Here is an 18,621-nt window from a genome sequence, read left to right as displayed (position 1 = left end):
ATGCACATAATCATATTGTTGTCCGTTCAAGTTTCTTTTCCAAAAAGATTCTCAATATCCAAGAACCAAAAACTTGTGCATTAGATGAACTTCTACAAAGATGTGAGGGACATTTTTGCACTGAGAAATTACCAGTACACTATATTCAGTGAGTGTATTACTCATTTAGGGTGGTGCACATGAAGAAATATCAGATATATTTTTTCTCCATACAGCACACCAGGCGGTGACAAAGTTTCCATGCAGAGAAATGAAACAGAGGCTGAAATTTGAAATGATAGCTGTATTGTAAAAAAAAAAAAAGGAAAATGCCAGTGGCTGTGTTTGTTGTTAGTTTTGATTCATTACCCACATGTTTGAATTCTCGTCAATTCTCTGAGTGGTTTCAGAGCTACTGCTGGGTTTGATAAAATTACTTTGGGGGGAAGGCAGTGGCTGTGTGGGGGGGGGGGGGGGGGGGGGGGGTGCAAGACAAAAGCAGCAATATTATACAGAATAATATTAAAAATGTTTTTTCTGTCTTATGCCAAAGAATTAAGGTGAAAGATCAGAGCTTTGGCATTGCATTGTTTCTTTTCTGCAGACTGTATCCACATAAGAAAAACACAGAATCATTGTGATTTTTGTGTTTTACCAACATGACAGAAAGGTTTACTGTTAGCTATTCAAATAAATACTTTTGGATTTCTTTTTAATTTTCAAAATTTTTGCACCATTTCTGTTTGTCAGTCTTTGTTTTATCGTCGCTTAGCTGACTCACTAACACACATAAAACTTTGAATCATTCACTGAAACCCAACAATCAATTTATTTGTTCATTTTACTGTAACTCAAAAGGTTAACTTCCATTTTCTTTCTCTTCTTCTATTCCCAGGAGAGATTTGTTCCTTTAGGATCTTTGGACAGGATGCTACTTTTGAGGCAGTGGTGTTGAATCGCACATCAGGAGAAGGGGTCCTTAGAGCCAGCAGCCATGTGGACTGTGAGAACCAGAAGGAGTACACCTTTATCATCCAAGCTTACGACTGTGGTGCCGGGCCTAGTGGAGCTAACTGGAAAAAATCTCACAAGTAAGTTAAGCAAAGTCTGCTCACATTAGTCAAATCTGTATGTAACCCTGGAAGCTGGCCTTTGGTTGTCACACCATTCATAGGGGACATATCATGCAAAGTCCACTTTTTTAGCCTTTAAATACATTTTGTGATGTACTTGGAGTCTGTAGGAGTGCAGAAAAGTTGAATTTAGTTTATCCAGGTGTTGTGGAGATTTCTTTATATTCTGTTTGGGTCATTTCTTTCTGTCCATTCAGTTTTCTCTATCATCTGTTAAGTTTTTATGAACTGTTACTTCACAGTATTTGCTGCGGAACAGCTAAATAAGGTCATGGGCTTCTGGCTGATTTCCTGTATCTGCCATTTTTGTTTCTTGCTGCAGTTTTGTAGTCCAAACTCAAGTATGTCTACGCTACGAGAGGATATGTTCGGTTCAGTTGTTGGGTGTTTTAGCCCACACAATTCATTACACCATCCTCCAGCAGAAGAACCTCTTCGAACTGCCTGGTTAAATTTTATTTTTCATGAAAATGTACCCACATCAGTGGGCAAATTTCTCTTTGTCTGAGCAAATCACTTCAAGGACGAGTTCTTCAGCAACCTCCGCCAGTATAACGAAGGATTTGCTGAAAGACTATGGAAATGACAGACGCAGCAAAGGTGCAAATAGCACTAAAATGACAACTAAAATGTATTTTAGCAATTAATTTATTCTGTGTTGATATGACATCCTGGCCATTGTTTTGAAAGCAGTAGCTTCGTGCCATAACCATACTGCATGTTTTGAATAGTATTATTACATAACCAGTTTAGCATTGTTTTTGCTGTTATTGTCTTGTTTCTGCACCATTAGATAATTGTATCTCTGTTCTCAAACTACAGAAATGGCAGAACCGGTTAAAGTGGAAAGCTCTTTGACCTGGAGGGAGGCGGGATTTGAAGCCTTTAAAGAAACCTCACCAAAACGAGTTGCTCTCAGACCCCCTTTAGAACAGGGGTTTAAATAGGAGCCTGTGGAGCTACAATAACAAGGAATTCAGACCAAAGCATTGCAGTTCCACTTTATATAGACCACAACTGAATGATTTAAGTGTGAAAAAGAAGGATTTAAAAGCATTTTATGTCCCCTTTAAACAAATGTATTAAAATTACAAATGAGATTTTTCTTAATTTCTCAGGGTGAAATTGAAATATAATAAAAGATAAACTACTTTAACTCTTTATACATCCATATCAGTTTTGCCAATAAACAGGAATGGTGCTGCATATTATGCTGCCATGGGCCAATGAGTGGGGTTTCATCAGCCAGTGGCACTGATCCTTATTAAGACAAGCCATGAGTATTAAAGTACTGTCATACAACTGTCGTGGACTACGTGTGGGACAGAGCGCTGAGGATAGAGCTTGTCGGATAATTGTAGACCACTTGTTGGGTCAGTGTGATGTCCTTTGTTTACAAGAGACATTTCTGACAAAGCAGGATTTGGAGGGGTTAAACTCATTACACATCGACTTTCATGGAACAGGAGAGTCCAGTGTGGATATTTGCCATGGAATAGTATGCGGGCGGATTCCTGGAGGAGTAGCGATTCTTTGAATCAAGAAACTTGTCTCTCGTATCACTGTTGTCAGACTTGAAGTAGACTGGTGTATAGCAATACACTTAACACACAATGACAAGGAATGTGTTATCCTGAATGTGTATACCCCATATGAGGGTCATCATAATGAAGCTGAATATCTTGATAGACTTGTTCTTATCATTTATTTTATACAGGATAATAGGTTTTCCCGTGTGTTGGTTATTGGGGATACGAACTCAGATTCCTCTGATAAAAATTCAGTTTTTGCTAATGATTTTAACCAATTTGGTGAGGATAATGGTTTAATTATGTCATCTAAAATCCTATTGCCTAATGATAGCTTTACATATATAAGTGAGGCATGGCATAGGACCTCTTGGTTGGACCACTGTGTTTCTACAGCAGATGCGCATCCCACATTGAAGGATATGAACATTTTTTATGAGTTATCAACAACTGATCATATACCTTTTGGGATGGAGATAAATTGCCATGTTTTACCCGTGACAGAAGATTATGACAACAAAAATAGATTTTGCTTGGACTGGAGCTCTCTCACACAGCAGGAGATTGTATCCTATTGTGCAAGTACAGAAAGCTTACTGGGAGACATCTACCTGGCAAGAGAGGCAGCTATGTGTAGAGATAATAAATGCCAGAATTCTGAACATATTTCAGCAGTTTGTTGTATGTATGAAGATATAATTAAAACACTCATTGATTCGAGTAAATCCATATGCAGAATAAAATTTGAAAAGAAAGTTAAACCTGGTTGGAATGCCCATGTAGCTGAATTTTATACAAAGGCATATGAGGCTTGCAGTGAGTGGATTATGGGCACAAAAGGGTTACAAATGCGCAATGTAAGTACGCTCTTTGTTTCATTTCAAGAAGTGAGCAGGCAATGAAAGCTGACTCAGTGGCTAGAAAAATGCAGTAAAGTGCATATGAAGTTTGGAAAGAAGTTAGGGCCATGAAAACTAAAGTTTCTCTGCCATCTGTTGAAGATATTTCTGGTACAGATAATATTTTACAACTGTGGTGGCAACATTACAAGAGACTATTTAATTGTGTACAGAGTGATTCGTATAGTGTAAATGAGTTGATACCTCAGATGCAATTTTGTATCATGAAGTCCATAAAGCTGTCCCGAAGTTGTCAAATACTAAAGCCGCTGGGGAAGTTAGCAAGTGCAAGGTTAGCTCTTCTGCTCGCCATCTGCTTGACAGCTTTTTTTACACATGGGTTTTTATCTGACTCTATGCTAACGGTCTTGTTTGTCCCTGTTACTCGGATTATTAAGATTCCACTCAATTTAAATTTGAATAACAGGCTATTCTATCATCACTCACGATCAAGACACCTAATTGTTTGTACTTCACTGCTTGACTATATTTCACTGACCCCTAACCAGAGAAAGCAATCCACCTTCTCCCACTGGAGAACCATGGCTTCACACTTAGACTGTCAACCACTCTGGCTATGCCATTACCAAACATAGCTTTTGGAACTTTGGCCAAAAGTTAAAGTTTGTGTTTTTTAAAACCACACCAAATTCATTCTCAAGGTTTTGGGAGAATTTAGCCAGCTATATTTTATACCTGTAAAAGTTTGTATCTATAGCTTGCCAGTGAGTTGTTTGTTTGCTGTGTGCTGTTACTATCTCTGAGTAGCACAGTGGACAAAGCTAAAACTTGCAGATTTATATAAGGATATGTTCTCATAATAGTCCATCAATAAATATCTGTGTTTGCAGGACTGGAAATTGACTGGCAGACGGGCATAGTAGTGGGGGCAGCATCAAATCAAACTCTCTGCTCTTTCAGTGAGAGATGGAAAGATTCTAAATAAAGCTACTGTTTTATAGTGAAAGAAAGTCAAAGAGATAGAAAAATCTCTGTTGGATCTTCTTTGGAAAACATGAGAAAAGAGAGTGTACTTGTGTTTCCTTGTGTGTGTGGCTTTGTGACATATTACAAAGCACAACACTAAATAAACTTAATTAGACTAATGCCATTAATTGGCCAGATGTGCCTTTTCAGATGCACAATGAATTGTTGTCAGCCAAGGTCACTAATGAAGTAAATTCCTGTATCTACATCAATGGTTCATTCAGAACAAACATTGGTCAGAGTGCCAAGTGGATTTCTTCCAGCTGATAAATTTGTTTATCTGTGTGTATTAGTAAAGAATGTTAAATATTAGCCTAGAGTGGGAAATGGCAATATCAGCCTGCAATGAGCTGCCAAGTGGAATAATGTTCATTTTAATCCAAATCCTATATGGCATTTTCAAAATTAGGTTTTTAGCATCTTTTATTTTCAAACTTCGATGTTTTACAACCAGTTGTACAGGTAATGTATACAATTTCAACTGTTAGAAACATAACCCAAGTTTATAGGGTTTAATTTTGGGTTTTTAAGTTCTTAAAAGTTATCTAGAGACGTTCAACTTCATAATATATTTCTAAATGACAACTTGACTGCATGTGCAGCTATAAAACGTCTTCACTACGCTCACCTTTCACTCTGCTAAGGATCTTTGATGATGCCTTATGCTAATATTATCTTGTTTTCTCTGTGTTTTCATGGACAGAACTTACAAACAAGGAGCTGTCCTTCTGCTTCTTACACCAGTGTTACAGTAATGTGCTGCGCTGTACTCAGGTTTCTGCTTCTGGAAATAGCTGTTGGAATCCAAATCTTTGATCCAGATCTGGATTGGAATCTGGACTTTGGGAATCACTTTATTTTGAGTTTTATTTTCTAGTTTTTTAGTATCCAAAGATAAATAATCGTTTTTTCAATGTTGCAGCCATTCAAATCAGTATTGATTAAATGAAACTCACTGATGCAGCCACAGCAAAATCAACACAAAGGTTCAATTTACTATATAGAAAGAATTCTCCACTCTTCGGCTATGCAAAACTGCCTATTAAATCCTTCAGATTCAGCTTGAAAACACTGGCATTGCCCTATATTTTTGTCCTTTTATTGCCCTCTTCTGAAATTGGCTTTTGTTTCTGGGAAGACATTTTATAGCTGCACATGCAGAGTCAGGAAGTTAAATGTGTCTAGATAACTTTAAAGAACTCAAAAACCCCAGGTCGCAGTAATCTATGCAATTGCTGTAATTCCTCTGACTCTTTAGTTCAAGTCATCCATTAATCATTTTTCAAACTGAATTTATAGTTGTTTTACATCAGTAAATTAAAGACCATTAGCTTTTAGACACAAATATGATATTTCAGGGGTTTTTTAATAAACAAAATGCACACAAATTTGGTTCAGAGACCTAATACACATTCTTACATCCCATCAAAAAATGTGCCAGTATTGAGTTGGCACGCTGTCATTTTCTTCTCAAACTAATGCTTTGACGTCGCTGCATGTGAGTCCCTGAAGACTGCACACTATTGTGCATGTGCATTTAACAAGGAGATAAACTTTGAGGCATTTTAGTCCCCTCTCATGATTCAAATTTTCTTTCTGTCATCTCCTTTTCTATACCTATTTTTTGTTTATCATTGCCCTCTTTCATTTTTATCATTAATTCAGTCTCCACATTATTTATGTCATTTATTTACAGTGGGCTTCCTTCTTTCATATTTTCCTCTTGAATTCAGGGCTGTGGTTCACATTCAGGTGGATGATGTCAACGAGTTCAGCCCTGTGTTCAGAGAGTCACTGTACAAAGCATCAGTGACTGAAGGCAAGATCTACGACAGCATCTTACAGGTATTTATTTAAAGATTATACTAGTAAGAGCACTCCATCGCTTTAACTTTAGCTTTCCTGTCAAACTGACATTATTTGGCTCGACAGTGTAAAACCAATAGCCTGTAGCTAAACATTTTTTAACTTTTGTCCTTTATTCTGTCATTCAGGTGGAAGCTTGGGACCAGGACTGTTCACCACAGTATAGTCAGATCTGCAACTATGAAATTGTCACTGGGGGAACACCATTTGCCATAGACCGCAATGGTAAGCTTTTTGCATACATGCGTGGGTTAGTAGGAAAGATGTTAAGAACAATTTGCGTTCTTGTAGGACTTTTTATGGGGACATGGCTGCAAATAAATTATAGGTATGAGCCACTGGTCCTGATTCAAAACATTGTGTTTTATATTATATTTAGGGTAAATAGTTTCTTCTAAAAACAATAGACTCATTAGACCTTGTCATTTCAGCAATAAATTTGGAACCAAGTTTACAGTGCTGTTCGAGTAAAGAATCTCTGATTCAATTTTAATGTTTTGATACCCTAATGTACTTATGAATATATCTTTTTGGAAAATATGATACAAGCAGTACGTTGTTTTCTAGTAACTACGTTATTTCTGCCTCATTTGAACACAAACAGAATGGTTAACGACTTGATTAGAAGAAAAGGCCCTTGTCTTATTTCTACATGTTTTTTTATAATCTCACAAACCTTGTGTAAAAATTAAAAGTCTTTGCTAAATTTAGATGTGAAATAAATCCCTCAACATTCAGCGGAACAATAAAAGAAATACTGTTAAGGTGAGTTTTCAGGTGAAAAATGCATTTCTGAAAATGCAATAGTTGTGTTGAATTAGTCAGGTTTTTAACTATTCACTGTTTAGAAGTTACTAAACATATATCTACCCCAAAACCTAAGCTTGCTTCTTTTTTATTTTTTGTTAATTTATTTCTGCAAACCTGTCCTATCTGCTTGAATGGTTGTATTCTATTTTGCACTATTTAAAGCATATTTGCTTGTATAAAATTTCCCTTTGGAATTTAGACTGCCCCTTGCCTGGGCTTATCTGAGTGCAATGTAATGCAAGCTGAAGGCAGATTGAGTGTGTATTTGTTGCTGTCTCTGAATGTGTTCAGTCAGACAGAAACACTAACTTTCCCTACAGTTACGTGCCTCTCTCTGGGTGGCTCATGCCATTATTAATATGCTTTGTGTTATTGCTTTGTGATTTTAATCTTCAAATATTTTTCTGTGTATTTCACACCAGTCTGACTTACTCTCCTCACAGGCTTAGGTCCTTCTCAAAATATTAGCATATTGTGATAAAGTTCATTATTTTCCATAATGTCATGATGAAAATGTAACATTCATATATTTTAGATTCATTGCACACTAACTGAAATATTTCAGGTCTTTTATTGTCTTAATACGGATGATTTTGGCATACAGCTCATGAAAACCCAAAATTCATATCTCACAAAATTAGCATATCATTAAAAGGGTCTCTAAACAAGCTATGAATCTAATCATCTGAATCAACGAGTTAACTCTAAACACCTGCAAAAGATTCCTGAGGCCTTTAAAACTCCCAGCCTGGTTCATCACTCAAAACCCCAATCATGGGTAAGACTGCCGACCTGACTGCTGTCCAGAAGGCCACTATTGACACCCTCAAGCAAGAGGGTAAGACACAGAAAGAAATTTCTGAACGAATAGGCTGTTCCCAGAGTGCTGTATCAAGGCACCTCAGTGGGAAGTCTGTGGGAAGGAAAAAGTGTGGCAGAAAACGCTGCACAACGAGAAGAGGTGACCGGACCCTGAGGAAGATTGTGGAGAAGGGCCGATTCCAGACCTTGGGGGACCTGCAGAAGCAGTGGACTGAGTCTGGAGTAGAAACATCCAGAGCCACCGTGCACAGGCGTGTGCAGGAAATGGGCTACAGGTGCCGCATTCCCCAGGTCGAGCCACTTTTGAACCAGAAACAGCGGCAGAAGCGCCTGACCTGGGCTACAGAGAAGCAGCACTGGACTGTTGCTCAGTGGTCCAAAGTACTTTTTTCGGATGAAAGCAAATTCTGCATGTCATTCGGAAATCAAGGTGCCAGAGTCTGGAGGAAGACTGGGGAGAAGGAAATGCCAAAATGCCAGAAGTCCAGTGTCAAGTACCCACAGTCAGTGATGGTCTGGGGTGCCGTGTCAGCTGCTGGTGTTGGTCCACTGTGTTTTATCAAGGGCAGGGTCAATGCAGCTAGCTATCAGGAGATTTTGGAGCACTTCATGCTTCCATCTGCTGAAAAGCTTTATGGAGATGAAGATTTCATTTTTCAGCATGACCTGGCACCTGCTCACAGTGCCAAAACCACTGGTAAATGGTTTACTGACCATGGTATCACTGTGCTCAATTGGCCTGCCAACTCTCCTGACCTGAACCCCATAGAGAATCTGTGGGATATTGTGAAGAGAACGTTGAGAGACTCAAGACCCAACACTCTGGATGAGCTAAAGGCCGCTATCGAAGCATCCTGGGCCTCCATAAGACCTCAGCAGTGCCACAGGCTGATTGCCTCCATGCCACGCCGCATTGAAGCAGTCATTTCTGCAAAAGGATTCCCGACCAAGTATTGAGTGCATAACTGTACATAATTATTTGAAGGTTGATGTTTTTTGTATTATAAACACTTTTCTTTTATTGGTCGGATAAAATATGCTAATTTTGTGAGATAGGAATTTTGGGTTTTCATGAGCTGTATGCCAAAATCATCTGTATTAAGACAATAAAAGACCTGATATATTTCAGTTAGTGTGCAATGAATCTAAAATATATGAATGTTAAATTTTCATCATGACATTATGGAAAATAATTAACTTTATCACAATATGCTAATATTTTGAGAAGGACCTGTACTGTTTGGACGACAGGTTAAGCTACAGGTTATTGGTTAGATTTGCTCTGTAAAACAACTTTATAATGTGAGGGAAGCACAAAATAGGATCAGAAAAGTAATGAACTGTTCTGCAGAAAATACCGTATGTTAGAGGTGGAGTTAATTTTATTAAAAAGGACATCTCCAACTTTCATCTTTCTGAAATAATCATCAGCTTCTCTCTAAATAACCACCCAATGTGAACAATATAATAGTTTAAAGGTTCATCAAATAGCATTGGCATAAACCACAATGATGTTTTTGGAAACTAGGGTTGTTTTAAGAAGTCCACTGTGGTCGTTGTCCCTTTTGCACTTCGGCCTCTTGGCCCAGCTAATCCACATTTATACTAAAAAATTAATCTACTGCAGGTAAGATATGGACTGCTTACAACATTTTAACAGAACCTCAGTTAAAACAATCTAAGCTTTCTCTTTAAACCAAAATATGAAAATATAGTTGTCTTTGTTATTTGTGTAGCACATGGTTCATGGTTGATTAATACACATCCATCCCTCTTTATATTACACTCTGTGGGAAAAGTTGATTTCACAAATAAATCCTTCTTTGAGCCTCTTTGTTTCCTATATAAGTTTTAGTGACAAAATAGGGGCCTACTAATGTTGTAATTCTAAGCTATCATGAGAGTTTAGTCAGCATTTTTGATAACAGCACAGCCAAGATGAGAAAATAAAATGTCGACATTCCTCTTTTACAGTACTACCCTGCTCTTAAAAAGCACTTACTAGTTCAGCACTAGCTTCTCTCTTAACTGTGAAATTGAGAAGATATAAATTCCAGCATGTTTAGCGTGTAAGTAAGGAAGTGTATGTTTACTCTCAACCAGAACATTGTTCCTATGTTTAACCCTATATAACCCTGATGACACCAGTTGTATTAAGATGTATATTAAACAGGAAAGAGCTTCAGTGATTTTGTGGGATTTTTCTATCATGTCCCTTTAACTATTAAAAGTAATCTAAAAGCACTGTTAGAATTTAAGGTAACTAAAACAGTAAAGTTTCATTCCAACTGTTGTTAAATGAAAGAAACATTATTGGCATGTTTCTATCTGGATTTCAGACAGTCAGGGTAAGAGAGTTTTGTGTCTCAGATTGATTTCTCGCTTGGCTTCTTCTGTCGTGTCAGCTTATCTTTCTTTGACTTTACTGCTATCCTCTGAGCTTATTGGATTTCAGTCTCTTCAATCATTTCTCTTTACCACAGTAGACTGAGGGCTTTTTATACCATCAAGCTTCTAGATACAGACAGCAATGATATTTTCAGTGATACTTCAAAAACATATTGTGGGTTTGCGCCAAAACAAAAAAGTGATATCCAAGCTTAGGCCAAGCTACAGTTTTAGGTAATGACCTCATAATATCTGAAAAAAACATTAAATATTTTAAAATGTTGATTTTATTTTTTTAATTAAAAGCTAAAATACAAAACATATTCTAAAAATAACTTACTTGAATTTAGGTTATAATGACAACATAGTGGAGTAAATAAAAAGCATTTATATGTTTAAAAAAATAAAAATAAAATAAATATATATATATATATATTACTGTAGTAAAGCCAAAGATTTGGTCTAGGGCACATTTGTTCTTGTGTTTATCAACGTTTTTATGTAGTTTTTTTAAACAATCATTATTTTGATATCAATGGTAATGTCCAAGATGTGTTTTGGAAAATACATTTCTAGTGACATAGTTAAAACAGTAAAGAGTTATTTATGGCACATTTCGACTATGACTTTCTCAAAGATTTTGCCCAAACTTAACTTCCTGTAACATTTTTATCTATCTAGAACATTTGTTGTGTGCACTTCGACTCTTGGGGCTAGAACCGGGCCATTTTCTCAGATTATATCCCCCGACACTGAATAGCTCTTTCTGCCACAGAAGGTCTGGGAACAAAGATCTCCACCCACGGCAACAGAAGAGTCCATAATGTGATTAAAAACTGTGAAATCAGGTCAAAGCACCATTAATCTCAGATTGTTTTATAACGATTATGGTTTAAAAGTCACAGACTGCTACTCTAAACTGAGTGGAAACCTGTACTTGGATTGATTTTTTTAAAAGTTGATTCCAACTTTTTGTGCAGGAGAGAGGAAAGAAAAGAAGAACTCTGATCGGGATTACAACATAAGTTGGAATTTATGACAGTTTAAAAGTGGGTAAGAAACTGCATTAAAATAACTTCTTACTCAGAGGACGTTTTTAACAATCTACTGTATCTTGTAGAAACGGTAACAATGCGCACACATGAAGTAGCATGTTTGTTCCATTCAAACTTAATATCGTGAACGATCTACGGTCCTGGATAGTGTGATTTCTTTAATCTGTACCTCAGAACATAAACACAATGAAATATTCTGACTTTACCAGTTAATATATCTTTAAAAAGCTTTGATGAGCACATTATTCTCTGTTGCCATTGAGACGCTGAAAGCGGAAAAGTGCTTGCTTTAATTAAACCTTTCCAATGAAGTTGGTGGACTTTATCTATGTATTTAAAAGCAAACTGTATAAATGACTGAGATGTTCAGCATGGGTGGCTGCTTTAAATGTTGTGTTTGCTAACAAAATGACAGAGCTCCTATCAGTTAATTGTTTATAAAAATATGAACTGGTAGATGATTGCAACAAAATGCTAAGAACAGTAAGAAATGTTCTGCATCCTCCCACTGCAAAGTGCTACATTTAGTTCAGGGCCTATCGAGAAAGTCCCACTTCCCACCCGTTTTTAGGGGTAGATTTCTATCCTGCTCTGATTTCCTCCTGGTTCCAACCATGGAAACAACAGGGAAAGAAAAATGATGCCAGAGAACTAACCTGGTTCTTAGTAAAGGTTCTTGCAGATGAAACACCTTTTGTCTTGAAAGCTCTTTAATTATTTAATAAGGTTACTTAAGCTCCCATATCTTTACACTGTTTCATGTCCTCCTATATAAGTCAGTGTATCTAAAAACACACTTTACTTGGGTGTAAACATGAAGAAAGAAAACAAATCCTGTCACTTCTATGAAAGGTGTATGGTTTATGGTGCTCCCTGGTTTGTATATTGTGTGTATCAGGATAAATGGTGTACATTTTACAGGGTTTTGTAATGAGTAAGTTGTTTTTGCCTTAACGTTACTAAGTTGCATAAAAATTGTCCATATTTAATGATCACATGACCATCTGGAGATAAAATTGTAATGCGCTATTCACAATCCATGAGCAACATGTTCATTGCATTTTTAAAATTGATTAGAAAATAAGGCCTGGTCTGGACTCAGCTACCCCAAGCCTACATCATGTAGAGGTGAATGAATTTTCATCAGTACAGACAAAGTGTCTGCACAATGTAGCATCAGATTAAGTAACATTTTTATTGATTATAATTGGAGCAGAAAAAATAGGAAACCTATAGCAAACTACCTTGCTGCTGTAGTTGATCACAAAAAAAACAATATTCAGCAAAATTAGCAGAAAGACACAAATGTACAGGGCTGCTACTCCTGGTTTACATTGCAAAATAATTTAAAGTAGCATTTACATTGATGTTGTTCCATATGCTCATCAAGTATATAAGGGATTGTTTTACATGTCCAAAAAATGTGTAGCAGGCTTGCTTAGCTGGAGATCACGCTATGCATGTTATAGTACCAGATGCATAGAAATGAGATGTTGGGGCATTTTGCTGCTTCCACTTTGGTCATTAGTCTCATCTGTTTCTTGTTCTACTCATCAGTTAATATATATTCCCCTTTGGTTGTTTAGTTCCTGCTGGTTCACCTGCTCGACACTGATCAATCCTCCAGTAGTCTGTCTGGTGTAATTCTGCCCTCATCATCTTCCTTCCATGTGCCTGGTTTGTTTTTGGATTTTTTAGTTTAATTATCTTCAGTTCCAATTTTGGATTTTTGGACCTTGGACTTAGTTTTTTTAAGTTTTCCCTTTAAAATTATTGAACACCATTATTTTAGCTCCAACTCTGCTTCACTTTTGCCTGCATTTGGGTCCTCCACCACCTTCCCCTTTTGTGGCAACATACTTTTATACACCACTGAAACACAAGGCAGAAAGGAAATAGTTTTTTCTCTTATTTTTTGTAGTCTTCTTTTCTTGAAGTCATGACATATGTTGCTCAATTTTACTTGTTAAATTAAGACAATAAATTGTGTAAATACAATTTTTTACTGGAGAAAATTAACAGATCCATGAAGCAGGGAAATATGAAGGTATATGCAGTAATGTTAAATACATATTTCCTCATTGGTTCCACAAATGTTAATGAAGATGAGTACCATTCATAGAAACTGAAAATTAACACATGTAACATTTGTCTTAATAGCAGCTGCTGTGTGGCTTTACTAGATCAATGGGCACATAAACATGCATATATTACAATAAATTGTATATATTTTGTTGGGTTGCCTTTTAAATTCAGTGACAGTTGGTTGCATTTTTTCAAGGCAGTGACATCAGTGTAAAGCTATTTGTTTCACGCTGCTTCTACACATGCCGGTGACTGAAGAAGACAATGTGTCCATCCATTTTTACACAAATGTTTCACAGGGAGCTTTTTAATTTTAAATGTAATACAAGTTTACTCAACCGTGACATCAGGCTAAAAGTTATTTTCCTTTCAGCTCCACAGCTTTTTTTTAACTCAGCACATAATTGTAGTTTTCTCAGTTGAGGAATAGTCCCTCTTTCCTTTTCTTTGTTTTTTGTTACCCTGTAGGTAACATCAGAAACACAGAACGACTAAGTTATGAAAAGCAGCAGAGCTACAGGATTATGGTGTCTGCCTTTGATTGCGGTCAGAAGAAAGCCAAAGAAGATGTGGTGGTACATATTGAAGTCAAGCCTATCTGCAAACCTGGATGGCAAGGTCAGAAAAAACCACTGAAATGCAAACATATTGTCTCACCTTCAAATACTCAATATAAACTTACTGATTGGTATGTTGGTGTGATGTGTTAATATATTGCTTTTAGGTACCTAAATGTAAGTGATGCATCAAAAACCGAAGATTGCAATTCAGAGCAATCTTATGGGTATACCCTCTTTTGTGAAGGAACTTCTCGTTTAAGACTGAATGCTTCTATAGTAAATCAAAGGACCAGACAGAAACCTCAGGAGGGAAAGCTGACCAGACTGGTCCCTTTCTTCTTCTTTAACATGCCAACAGCTTGGCATTCAGTTCAGCCCATCTCCCCTGCTGCTTCACCTGTCTTCTCTGACAGCATCTCAGAAATCATGCTCATGCAGGAGGGAGAGAGAAAGACAGAAAGATAGGAGGAGAGGGAGGAGAAGTGGATGAAGGAAAAGGTAAAATGAACAGATAACAAGAGAGCCAAACAAGAAGGAAACAAAGTTCCAGTGATTTGTAGACTGATGGATGTTCTTATGACCTTAACGTAAAGAAAAACAGGTCTAGGTAGAATTATTTTACATATTTAATCAGCTTAGAGATTATGGTGTTACAAACTGTGGCTTTGTTATACATATCAAGGCAATAACAATGCTTTCAAACCTATAGTCACAGCCCTCATTAATATGTCAATTGTTATTGTATTTATTTATTCAAAGATAAGAGAAAATTTAACATTTATTGAAAAAATTTGAATAACCTCTTAGCAATTATAGGTGTTTGTAATCAGTGTTTTAACTCTTTTCAAAGAGGAAAGAGGAGAACATCAGGAAAAAAAGTAACATTTCTCAATATTTCTATTTTTGTTGTTTCAAACAACACTCCAAAAATTCTATTAGGACCTGCATTTTTGTTATAAAAACAGACAAAAGACTTTTCTACACATACAGTACCTTGCAATATTCCCATGGATCTTTAACCTTTGCACATTGTTTCACGTTACAACTATAAGTTAAGTCTAATTTATTGAGGTTTAATGTGATAACTCAACATAAGTAGTATGCAATTGTGAAGTGGAAGTAAAAGAGCTTATGGTTTCCAAAAAGTTTTAAGAGACATGCATTTGTATTCAGCCTTATTTATTTGACAAGATTTAATAATTGTTGTATACAGATTCTCTCCATCCAATCTGACTCAGCCTGAGCTAATTTGCAAACCAAATTTCAGTCTTTAGATGTGCAAAGCTGTTGAAGACATACCCCATCAGACTTGCAGTTGTAACGTCAGTGTGATTCTATGAAGGTGCCGTGTCAGCTGCTGGTGTTGGTCCACTGTGTTTTATCAAGGACAGGGTCAATGCAGCTAGCTATCAGGAGATTTTGGAGCACTTCATGCTTCCATCTGCTGAAAAGCTTTATGGAGATGAAGATTTAATTTTTCAGCACGACCTGGCACCTGCTCACAGTGCCAAAACCACTGGTAAATGGTTTACTGACCATGGTATCACTGTGCTCAATTGGCCTGCCAACTCTCCTGACCTGAACCCCATAGAGAATCTGTGGGATATTGTGAAGAGAACATTGAGAGACTCAAGACCCAACACTCTGGATGAGCTAAAGGCCGCTATCGAAGCATCCTGGGCCTCCATAAGACATTGAAGCAGTCATTTCTGCAAAAGGATTCCCGACCAAGTATTGAGTGCATAACTGTACATGATTATTTGAAGGTTGACGTTTTTTGTATTAAAAACACTTTTCTTTTATTGGTCGGATGAAATATGCTAATTTTGTGAGATAGGAATTTTGGGTTTTCATGAGCTGTATGCCAAAATCATCCGTATTAAGACAATAAAAGACCTGAAATATTTCAGTTAGTGTGCAATGAATCTAAAATATATGAATGTTAAATTTTCATCATGACATTATGGAAAATAATGAACTTTATCACAATATGCTAATATTTTGAGAAGGACCTGTATGTTGTGTTATTATTTCAAATTTAGTCTCATAAAAGTGGCTATAAAGTCAAACCATTAACCCATGCAAAATCTAATGTAAAACCATTAACCTCTAATAGCTTAAAACCATGAATAAAACATAATGCAGTGATGCATTTAAAGCCAGCTCTCTCTTTTCTGTAACCTATTTTATCATGTGCAAAGGTCAGCAATGCCTCTGCTGAGGCTGTGTAATGAAGTCTCCCTCACACTAATGCGGATCCCACATCTCTCCCTACCGTCCTAATGTCTCTTTCTCTGAGTAATTTTCTCAGGAGACTTGATTTCATTGATATGACATGCACACAGCAAAAGCAGCATGTCTTCCACTGCCCCAATAGAGACATTTTAGTACACACTGAATAAAAGCCCTAACAACTTGGTGATAAAATATCTGTATTACGCTGGCTGCCCAGTTCGCAGTGAAAAGCAAGGGAGCTCTCTTTTACAGCCCTTTTGGCTTAGCAATCTCATTAGTACTTGTGTCAGTACTGCATCATTCAATTGTAGCAAAAAATGAATACAAATCTCCCACGAAAATCTTTAAGTAACAAATAGAAACAAGCTGTTCATTTCTAACTTGAAGGTTATGTGCATAAAAATAAATATGTACAAACGCTTCAAATCGTTTTCATCCTTTAGGCTGGAACAAGCGAGTGGACTATGAGCCAGGGACTGGAAGCAAACAGCTCTTTCCCAAGATGCACCTGGAAACGTGCGAAGGTCCCTTGTCGGGTGTAAAGGCCATGGTGGAACTGCAGACGAATCACATCGGAAAGGGCTGTGACCGTGAAACTTACTCTGAAAAGTCTCTGCAGAAACTTTGTGGTAAGACTACAAAAAAAGAGACCAGAGAGGATGGATTATTATAAAGTGAGGAAGTTTTATTGAAAGAGTGAGGTGTTTTTTAATAGTGAAGGACTATGAATGCATAAAATTTTAATTCAGATATAAAATTACCTCCTGACATCTTAACCTTCTCAGTAGAGTTATAGATATGATAGTTCAATCTTGCACACTGTTTAAAGGGGCTTTTTTTTATTAATTAAGCTTCCCAACTCAATTTCAAACTTTCATAATTCGTGACATTTATTTGATCAATTTTTACCAAGAAACAGGATGTAAGGTGCCTTGCAAAAATGTTTATACCTCTTAAACTTGATCATATTTGCCACACAACAACCAGAAACATTGTTGTATTTTCGATGGATTTTTTCAAACTGCAGGGCGGACTTATCTTGGCTTAATTTCCAAAATCCTAAGATCTTGGCTCTCTTCCATGAAGGCCGGATTTTTTTGAATGCACAACTGTTAGTTGTCCTTACGACAGGTTATCCCACCTCATCAGTCGATCTCTGCAGCTTCTCCATAGTTACCATGGACTTTTTGGGTACTTCTCTGATTATTGCTCTGCTTGCCCAACCTACTAGTTTAAGTTGACAGTCATGTCCTGTTAGGGTGATGGGTTGAACAATACTTCCTAGATGTTCAAAGCTTCAGATGCTGTGTAACCTAACCAGAAGAGCTGTATTTATATGAAATTACACCATGGTGGACTCCATTTAATAGTTAGGGGACTTCTTAGTTGGTTGTGCTGGATTTTATTTAGAGTTATCAGAGTAAAGGGGGCTGAAAACAAATACCCAGCACACGTTCTGTGTTTGTTTGCGTTTTGAATCTGTTAATGTTAAGGTATGAGAAAAGGGAATAATTTTGCAATCTACAAAGTTATGCAACTTTGATTGGCTGACAACAGTCACACAAACATTCAATCACTTTGAGGGTTCATTCACTTTGAATGAAGGTATTTAACCATTGTTAGCATGGATCCTTTTATGCCAATGCTTCAGGCAGTTTCCTCCAGACAGACCCTCCAAACATATACATTATCCTTGTTAATTCTTCTGACTGTCACATCCAGGCGCAGCATCAGGCAGCACCGACCTCCTTCCTGCCCCCAGCCCCTCCGCAAACTGGACAGCATCTCTACTCACTGACAGTGAACGTGAGAGCGACCTCATCTACAGGTTTGATGGGTGGCAGGCTGCAAATGTTCCAGATCATGTGGTGCCCCAGAATCTGACGGACCAGTTCACCATAGCAACATGGATGAAACACGGGCCGAGTCCAGGACTTAGAGCTGAAAAGGAAACCATACTGTGCAACTCTGACAAGACAGGTCAGAGTTTAATGTTAAGATGTTGGAGCTTGATATGATTTTGATATTTGCATTGATCTTTTCATACATTTAAGATTTTTTTTCTTAAGAGCTGATTTGTTTTCCTTTTCTATAATTAAAAACACCCAAGTACAAAATAATTAAAATAACTTGCAAAATGTTTAATTATGCACAAGTGCATACCACAAGCACAAGTCCTCTTTTTTAATCTACTCCATGTTTGAGCTGTACAGCTTAAAGTGCATAATTATACATCTGCACAATGCAGACCATCAGAATATTCTAACGCATGG

General features: G+C 37.0%; 1 protein-coding gene across 1 annotated transcript in view; it reads left to right on the top strand.

Annotated features, from left to right (window-relative positions):
* clstn2a (calsyntenin 2a) overlaps positions 1–18,621 on the top strand; it is a 259,786-nt gene that overhangs the window by 184,125 nt on the left and 57,040 nt on the right. Inside the window, exons 3-8 of the mRNA XM_047368733.1 lie at positions 875–1,070; positions 6,261–6,372; positions 6,522–6,618; positions 14,022–14,171; positions 16,792–16,977; positions 18,071–18,328. Coding sequence (XP_047224689.1) covers positions 875–1,070; positions 6,261–6,372; positions 6,522–6,618; positions 14,022–14,171; positions 16,792–16,977; positions 18,071–18,328 — 999 coding nt within the window. The remainder of the gene's footprint in view (positions 1–874; positions 1,071–6,260; positions 6,373–6,521; positions 6,619–14,021; positions 14,172–16,791; positions 16,978–18,070; positions 18,329–18,621) is intronic.

This window comes from Girardinichthys multiradiatus, chromosome 6, assembly GCF_021462225.1.
Source record: "Girardinichthys multiradiatus isolate DD_20200921_A chromosome 6, DD_fGirMul_XY1, whole genome shotgun sequence".
Lineage (NCBI taxonomy): Eukaryota > Metazoa > Chordata > Actinopteri > Cyprinodontiformes > Goodeidae > Girardinichthys > Girardinichthys multiradiatus.
Note: the sequence above shows the minus strand (reverse complement) of the source record. Positions and strands in the feature narration are given on the sequence as shown.